We start from the raw sequence: 8813 nt of genomic DNA on the forward strand, positions 1-8813 counted from the left end.
TAAAACCACAGGGTTGTCCCCGCAGCCCGGTGGTGGTGGAGGCAGCAGGTTTTGTTATTATCCTGGGTTTTTTAATCTTGCCCACATCTAAGGGGTCCTTGTCAGAAGTGATGCTTGAGGTTAGGAGAGCCTTCCAGCTTCCTTCAGTCCAGTCACCTTCCAGCTGCTAAGAAAGCTTTTGGCTGGTAGTCAGCAGCAAACCATAGCAGGCAAGGAAGGGAGAAGTCATGGGGAGAGAGAAAGGGTGGATGTGGGTTATGGACAGATGAAAATATAAAAAAAAGGATTTGTCTGCAGACAGTGAATAAACCAGTTTCACGCATCACTTCATGAGCTTGGTCTGGCTCCTCCAGGGCTGCCAAAAGAGCCTGTCTCTGCTGGGTGGCTCTCGGTGGTGGTGCAGGCTCTCACTGGTCTCTCTGGTTCCCTGGCGAGGTGGTGGAAGGTGACTCGGGGTTTGAGCGTGATTTAGCTTTTGCAAAAGACCTGCCTTCTTCCACCTTATCCTCCTTCCTGCAAGGTTTGCGGGTCCCTGGGAAGATCCATGCTCAGCATCACCAAGGGTGGCACTGAATAAGAAGGGCAAAAAAGACAAAGCCAACCCTTCCCTTGGTCTCTTCCCCACCCAGCGCTGCCCGAGCAGGTTTAAGCTGCTCCACAGGTGTTGGGCAAAGCCGGTGGGCGCAGCGGGACGTTGCGGGGCTCAGTGGGTCCAGCTGAGTCCCCCCTGCACCCTTTTCCTTGTCCTCCTCCTTCAGAGCGAGCCCGGGATTACCTGCACAAGACTGGACGCTTCATCGTCATCGGTGGCATTGTCTCGCCCGTGCACGACTCCTACGGGAAGACGGTGGGTCGTCCCCCATTTTCTCTTTCCTGCCTCCTACGTGAGGTGGTATCTCTGAAGCCAGGGGCGAGCATTGGGCAGCACTGCCTGCACCTGTGGTCCTTTCATGGACCTTCTCTGCCTGGGGCTGCTCCTGACCATGGGAAAGTCTCCGAGAGGAGGGAGAGGATGAAACCACTCACTCTTTAGATAAAAACTGCAGCGGGACCTTACAACCAGCCAAAGTACTAGACAGCAAAAGAGAAACATTCTCCCCCAGAATGGTGGTGGTTGTCTTGTTGGGTTGGGTCTTTTGTTTGAATGGTTTCAAAGCCAATTTTATTGTGGGGATGGTGATGATGCGAACAGGAACCTTTAAAAGCACTTTCTAAGGCAGCGGGAAATCCAAATTAGGAGAAGCAGGAGTTTCCTCCTCTCCTGAAAGGTGGAGAAATTTCACGAAGAAACCACCATCCCTTTGGTCTGGCCCCACTGCAGCGCAGGGCTGAGTGATGGTGCTGAGCAAATCTCACCGACCAGTGCATAACCAGGGCTGAAGCAGGGCAGGGACTCCTCCCCTCCAGCAAACACGAGCTTAAATACATTTTTGTGGGCAGGAACGAATCCTTCTGGCCTGCCTCACCTGAGCGAGCCTGATGCTCTGCCCCAGGAGGGTTGGCAAGCCCAGGCTGGCCAGGGCGTGATGCTTGCCTCCCATAACCGTTCCTCCATCACGCTCTCTTGCAGGGTCTGGTCTCAAGCCGGCACCGCCTGACCATGTGCCAACTGGCCGTCCAGTCCTCGGACTGGATCAGGTGAGTGGCAGAGCCCGCGCCCGCCGCGGCACCAGCAGCCCCCCCGGCAGCCCCTGCCCCTTCCCCGGCACCGTGGTGGCACAGTCCCGCACGCAAAGTGGAGAAGCCACTTGGCTGCCAGAGCTCCAGGATGGACTTTCTCCTCTCCCAGCCAAAGCTCGATTAAAAACCAGAGGCCTTCCTCTCCTAGTCCAGCAGAGAACCGATGAGGAGTGTTACACCGTCCTTCAAGGGAGACCCCTTTGGCTTCACGGGTTCTTGCAAGCCCTCTGCTGAGTCTGTGGTGTCTTGGTGAGGCCCAAAGTCACCCAGCCCACCCCGGCCGTGTGCCACTGCACCTCCCCTTTCTACACCAGCAGCACCAGCCCATGGACTCTCCCCCTCCCAGCATTGCCATGTGGCCTCCGGTGGCTGAGGTGGGACCAGAAACATCTCCGGGCTGCCCTCAGGAAACAAGGTTGTAACGTGTAGTTACATCCAAACCAAATCAAAGCTGGTTAGCTGGGTACCAAGAGTGGAAAGGTGTCTCAGGCACACGTTGAGGTCCCCAGAGCTATTAGGGAGAGCTGGATGGAAGGGCTGGAGGAAGGATATGGTCCATGGCAGAGCTGGTGGCCTCTCATGGTACTGCTGGCCAGCCCGCTGGGGAAGGGGTAACATTAACATGGCCAGGAGGTCCAGGCAGTGGCCACTGGCCAACGCGGTTGCCTTGCTGTGCTCCTCGCAGGGTGGACCCCTGGGAGTGCTACCAGGACACTTGGCAGACCACCTGCAGCGTGCTGGAGCACCACCGCGACCTGATGAAGGTGAGGCAGCCCCCACGCCGGGGGGGGGGGGTGTCACCCGGGGTGAGGGCGTGGGGAGAGCGCAGGAGCGGGATTGCTCTTGCACCAGCGCGTGGACATCAACAAACAAAACGTGGGTGGGACGGGCAGGGAGAAGACAGTGCAGGAACGTGCCTGAAATCCTGACCTGGAAGAAGTGTGAGGTGCTTTGTCACAGCCCCTTTGAGCTCCTTGCCCCGATGGGGACAGCAAATTGAGCCCTGCAGCCAGAGCCAGCAGCCTTCCCAGTCCCACACACACCAGGAGGGGAGCAGGGGAAGGACAGAAGGCAAATCATTAATGCTGACTGCCTGCTCCACCCTGAGGGGAAGGGGAGGTAGACAGGCATCCCCACTCACCAGCTGAGCCGAAACTGCTGTACGAACCCAACGGAGTGACTCAGCGGGAAAATTCAGCATCTGGGAAGTCCCTGGGGAGCACAAAACCTAGAAGGAAAAGTCCCTCCAAAGCCCAGGCAGGCCTGAGAGCCAAGGGGGAAGAGCGCCCGCTCTCAGGTGACTGCAGGGACGGGGAGAGCAGGGCTGCTGCCAACACCGGGCTACAGCGAGCAAACCAAGGATGGGACATGAATAAAACAGCATCATACAAACTCACGGGCAGCCCGGGCAGGAGGCACAGAAGTAGCATTAACCAGCCCAGTGGGATGTCCAGCGCACTCAGGGACAGCGGTGTCGAAGGCAGGGAGCCCCTGGAGATGCCTTCCTTCTCTTTCGGGGACCGGTGGAGGAGAAGAGGGCACGTTTGTGCCCAGGGTTAACGTGCAAGATGCTGGATTTGCACCACTGTTACATCAGCTGCTGTGTTTTTATTTATTCATCCAAATTTATGAGCACCTCCGGGCAACAGGAGCGATGCCTGCCTGCGGGCAGCGCGGCTGCAGCCTTGCCAGCCTCATGGTCCACACAAAAAACAGTTAATCCCACCATCCCCAGCCTTAATCATGAGTCCTTATCCACAGGGTCCTGCTAGCCCCAGGCCCATCTGGTGAGGTCGGATGGGACTGGGGATCCTAAAGTGAGCTTGGATGTACCTCTCTCTAAAGATGACCTTCAGCCTGGGGTGCAGAGGCTTGATACGGGGGTTTTGAAGGTTTTGGGAGGTAGCTGGGGTGAAGGCTCAGTTCCAGCTACGTCTCTCCCTCATTGCAGAGAGTGACTGGCTGCATCCTCTCCAACTGTCAACACACCCTCCATCACCCCCTGTGATCGGCCAGCCCCAGAACGAGTCCTCGCAGACCATCTACCAGAACAACAACAACGTCTCCAACAAGCCCACCGCAGGTAGGTGTCAGCAGGGTGGGGAGGAGGGGGATGACCACCCACCCCTCACCTCCCAGCCAGGGCTGCCAAGCGTTAGGAAGGGTGGTCCATCCTCATTTTTGGGTCAGTTCGCTCATCAGGTTCCATGCACCAAGCCCAGGGTCGGGTGGGGATGTGCTGGAGGAGTTAGTTGGCATCCAGCACAGCAAGAGAAGCCAAGAATGACTTAGAATGGCTGTGAAATCTCACTGGACTTCAGCTGGGTGATGTCCAGGCAGTGAGATCAGGCTGCCGGGCACCCCTGGGGTGCATGCAAGGGATGAACTGGCAGGAGAGGTGATGTGACCGGATGCCCCACGAGCCAGCGGGATGTGGGACGTGGAGGTGTTAGCCAGGCAGAAGAGGGAGCATTATTTGAATACCATAAAAACTAACATCTTGTGATTTTTGTAGTGATTTTAGTTGTCCAGCTGGTCACTTCAAGGCACAGAATAGCATTCTTGGGAGTTAAGACCACAAAAGGAGGTGGTGGGGAGATGCTGAGAGCAGTTCCCGCACCCAGGCACAGGAGTATCTCTCAGGACCAGGGTGCCCAAAGTGCTTGTGCGGGCTGGTTGCACAGCCTCTCTCCCATTACTTTTCCTTCTTCACCTTCAGCAAAGATCCTGGGGAAGGTGGGAGAAAGCCTGAGCCGGATTTGCTGCGTCCGCCCGCCCATGGAGCGCTTCACCTTTGTGGGTACGTAGAGTCCAGCATCACCTCTGCTTTAGCTCCAGCCCCCAGCCTTCCTCTGAGCCCTGTATTCTAAGCCGGGCACCAGCAACTCTCTTTTGCTTCCCTTCCCCAGATGAAAATGCCAACTTGGGGACGGTGATGAGATACGAGGAGATCGGTGAGTACGCGGCACCGCTCTGGCTCCTCCGGGCCAGCGCTGCGCGGCTCAGGAGCAGCTGCACGACAGATCTCGTGGCGAGCGAAGGATGCTGGATCGTCTCGCCCCGGTGACAGCTATCGGGGCTCAGGGCTGAAACAGGAGCAGCGCTAAACTGGCCCGAGCCTCCTCCCGTTGGCAGATAAGCAGCCTGAAATAAGGGAGCGAGCAGCGTGGCCCTGCCGTGGCATCATGCCTTGAAAGTCACCCCAAAGGCCATCAAACTTGCCCTCCCACGGTGGTGTCACCCCCATTCTCTCATTGCCTGCAGCCTTGCAGAGCTTTGTGCACGGCAGCAGGAGGGATTTCAGGGACCAGCCACGGGGCCCCTTTCTCTAAAGCCCTTTAGGGCTTTTAGACCCACCAGGCTGCCACACACTTGGCCACCACCGTACATCACCCGGGGCTCTGCTTGGGTAGCTTGCTGGTGATTTTGAGACTCATTTCATGGGCTAGCTCACACATAGCCTGGCACAACACCCATCCAAGCACCGGCACCATGCAGAGCCCAAGGGCTTTGGCCGCCTGGAAGTGCCAACCAGGGAGGCACCTTCCAATGCAGCCGCCTCTTCCCACCCCTCTGGGTGGGTTTATGGCTTTCCTCTGGTGGTTGTGCAAGTAAATTCATCTTGACAGGCCTGTCAGAGCAGAAGGCTCCTTCCTGCAGCACAGGTTTCTTGCTGAGCAGCAAATCCAAGCTGTCAGCAAGCACCAGACCCAACCTGGGGAGAGAAAGGGTGGACGTTGAAGTCCTCCAAGATGAGCAAGCAAAACCTCTGTTGCTCCACCATCAGCTTTTCTAAAAAGCAAACACAGCCATACCCAGGGCTCTGAGCAATCCTCTGGGCTCTCCTCGTTGCCCCATGGCTGGAGCCTCTGCAGCAGATCGTGAAGCGATTGTGGGTGCCTGTAACAAGGAGAAAAGACTCCCTTCCCCAGGGACACCCCACCTCCAGGGCTGGAGCACAGCCGTAGTTGAACAGCACGTAGCAATGCTGACAACAACCCAGCAGCACGGGAGAGGAGCTGAGCTGAAGTAGGGTGGGGGGTATTTGATATTTGGCACCGGTAGGGATGCGAGAAGGACCACGGGATCTTTAGCGGGACTTCTTTTGGCAGGGGGAGGGCTGTGCAGAAGAGGTTCCCGCCAAGCAGTGAAATGGGGTGGTGGGGTGGGAGCAATACCTGCTCAGGCCCCTTTGCTCCCCACCTCTAAACTTATTCTGCTTCTTTTCTTCAGAGCTTCGCATCTTACTGCTCTGTGGCAGCGACCTGCTGGAGTCCTTCTGCATCCCCGGTCTCTGGAACGAGGCGGACGTGAGTCACTGCCTCGGGGCACCCCTCCTGTGCTCCTCTTCCCCAGGCTCCCTTCCTCCTCCTCTGCTTCCCACACTCCTGGCAGCCGCTCAGGTCCCTCGGGATGGCAGGAGCTGGGCCCACCATCCCCACTGCCTCCTCCACCCCGACCCTGACTCTCGCCTCCCCTACACGCGGGCAGCCTGAGGGACAGGGTCTTCTGCTCCAGAGTCACCAACCCTGCCCAGCCTCCCCTTCCGCAGCCCCCAAGCCCAACTCCCACTCACCGTTGACACGGAGGACGTCAGCATGGGTTCAGGGTAAGCCCATCCCATGGGATTTCCAAAGGGCTGCGCTCCCACTCCTCACCCCTTGGAAGGAGCCAGCATCAAGTAGATAGATGCCAGTCCCAGCAGAGTGAGGTATGGAGGTAGGAAATACGATAATTACAGAAGTTGACCAGATGTTAGAAATTAAACACATTTACAGGCAGATCAACAGCTTTCACATAAAAGAAGGCTTTTCCTGCAGTGTGGGGTACCCACATACTCATCTTTACAAAGACCGAGAATTAAAACCATCTTGCCTCGTCAGCCAGATGATGCCTAACGTCAGCTCGCAGCTGACACGAGCCCCGCTCTGCACCTTCACTGCCGCAGCTCTAATGGATGAAATCCACTGCCCCCCCCCCTCCATCCCCCCTTCCCCCCTATTAGTGAAGGACTGCAGGAGGAAGGACACCCGGCACCCTGGACACCGTGGTCCCTGTCTGAAGAAGCCGTATTTTCATGGGAGGACACCAGCCCTAGAGAGGGGCTGGGTTGCCCACCCATATGCTGTTCCCGGAGGCCGAGCGGTGCTGGCTGTGGGAGCTCACCCCGGCTCTTTGCTGAAATCAGACGGTCAACACAAGCCACCCCCTCCCTGAGCCTCTCAGCCATTTTTAAATCCGTTACCACAACTTCAATTTTAAGGTTTTTAAAACAGTTAGCTGGCAGGTATCTCCTCTAAAAGGCCGAAAAAACGGAGATGAGGCAAGTCTTGAAGTCCAGCACAAAGGATGGCAAAAATTGGGTGTCAAAGCACAGGCAGAGGCGGCATTCTGCACCAGCACCACCTCATGGGCTCCTACCACTTGAATTTGCTGAGCCAGAGCTCTTTTGGATGAGCCTGGTTTGTCTCACGGGTGTGAGCAGGGGCAGCCGTCCCCACGCGGTGGATAACTTGGCCGCCAGTCTTGGCACAAACAACCTCAGAGGACCAACCCTACAAGACCTCTGTCAGGACCAACACATCCATCCTGCTCATAAAGCCTTCCAGTGAGCCAGAGGTCACGTCCTCCTTGAGCAACCTCTTCTGCTGCCACCCTCCTTCTACCACGACGAATCTTCCCCAAAGCCTAATCTCAACGTCTAGTAATAGGATTTAACCCTATGCCTTTTTATTTCATCCACTGCAGACCACTCACCCCACCTTGGTAATTCCAAGTTTCTGCCAAAGGCTGTTGAGATAGCCTCGAATTCAGTTTCTGTCTCCGTGCAGCCCGTGCCAGCCCCCAGCTGCCAGGGTTTGGCAGACAGTGGCAGGTTTTGCGTGGGGTGGTTATAAAGCTCTCTCCGCTTTGGGTTGCTCCTAGATGGAGGTGATCGTCGGGGAGTTCGGGATTGTAGTGGTGCCCCGGGATGGAGCAGACCCCGACCGGATCATGAACCACTCCTCCATACTCCGCAAGTACAAAGTAAGCGGATGCACGTGTGGCCGAGGGAAGGCTGCGAGAGGACCCGCAGCCACCTCTTTACCCAGGGGAGCACTTCTGCCACGGGGCACAAAATGTCTCGAGGCCAGATGCCCTCAGCTGCTAGGTGGGGTGAGCAATGGGGCCACCGTGCAGCAGGCCCCTGTGGCCAGTGGGGCGAGGGGGGGCTGGCAGGACACACGCCCAATTTCAGGCCATCCTTTCACTCCACTCTTCCTCCTTCCCCTGCAGAACAACATCCTGGTGGTGAAGGACGACTCAAACCACCCCATGTCGGTCGTCAGCTCCACCAAAAGCAGGTGGGTTATGCAGGGGGGGGCTCTACGGAGTGGGAAGAGGGGTGCCCCCAGCCAGCCCCTCCGTTTGCTGGGGCACCCGACCCACCCAAGTGGGGCTCTGACCCCCTTTCTCTCCCCTGGCACCCCCAGACTGGCCCTGCAGCACGGGGACGGCCACGTCGTGGATTACCTCTGCCAGCCCGTCATCGACTACATCCTCAAGAGCCAGCTCTACATCAACGCCTCCGGCTAAGCGCCAGAGGTCCTGCAGCGAGACAGCCCTCGTGTCCCGCCTGCCTACAGCTCTCCATCACTCTTTTCTCTCTCTCTCAGCCCGTGTCTCCATCTCTCTCCCCACCCCATGGCCTCCTGCCCGTGTCTGCCTCTCACCCCCCGGCGCCAGCGCTCCATCGTGCAGCAATGTCCAGGGAACCGCAGCACGGCCCCGAGGGGAACGGTTTGGTCTCTTTTTTGGGGGAACCGCCCTCCCCCTCGTACGCGGGGAGGGAGGGGGGACCAGTAAAAGAGCGATGTGCTCGGTGCGCTCGCGGGGAGGTGGCTCCGGCACCCCCCTCCCAGCATGGCACTGGGAAATGGTCCCCCCGGTCCGTCCTCCCAGCATGCTCAGAGCAGGGGCTTCCTCTTCTGCATCATCTTACAGTACTTGCGCTCAATAAATCTAGGTGGACTTTTTTTTCTTAAATAGTTTTAGTGCGAGCCCTTCGGGCCTCTCGACACGATGACCGAACACATCCTGGTTGGCAGCGGGCAGTTGTAACCCAAATGGCTCGGTGCCCCGCAGCAGGTGAA

General features: G+C 57.6%; 1 protein-coding gene across 1 annotated transcript in view; it reads left to right on the forward strand.

Moving 5' to 3' along the window:
• The window catches only part of NMNAT2 (nicotinamide nucleotide adenylyltransferase 2), a 29683-nt gene extending 20977 nt beyond the window's left edge, over positions 1–8706 (forward strand). The window contains 12 exon segments of the mRNA XM_042785536.1: positions 759–847; positions 1571–1638; positions 2366–2444; positions 3632–3658; positions 3660–3680; positions 3682–3763; positions 4400–4480; positions 4590–4634; positions 5914–5990; positions 7606–7707; positions 7957–8024; positions 8154–8706. Of these exon segments, the coding sequence (XP_042641470.1) occupies positions 759–847; positions 1571–1638; positions 2366–2444; positions 3632–3658; positions 3660–3680; positions 3682–3763; positions 4400–4480; positions 4590–4634; positions 5914–5990; positions 7606–7707; positions 7957–8024; positions 8154–8256 (842 nt within the window). The 3' untranslated portion in view covers positions 8257–8706.
• The last annotated feature ends 107 nt before the right edge of the window (positions 8707–8813 follow it).

The sequence above is a fragment of the Tyto alba genome, unplaced genomic scaffold, assembly GCF_018691265.1.
Source record: "Tyto alba isolate M040663 unplaced genomic scaffold, T.alba_DEE_v4.0 Super-Scaffold_1000006, whole genome shotgun sequence".
Lineage (NCBI taxonomy): Eukaryota > Metazoa > Chordata > Aves > Strigiformes > Tytonidae > Tyto > Tyto alba.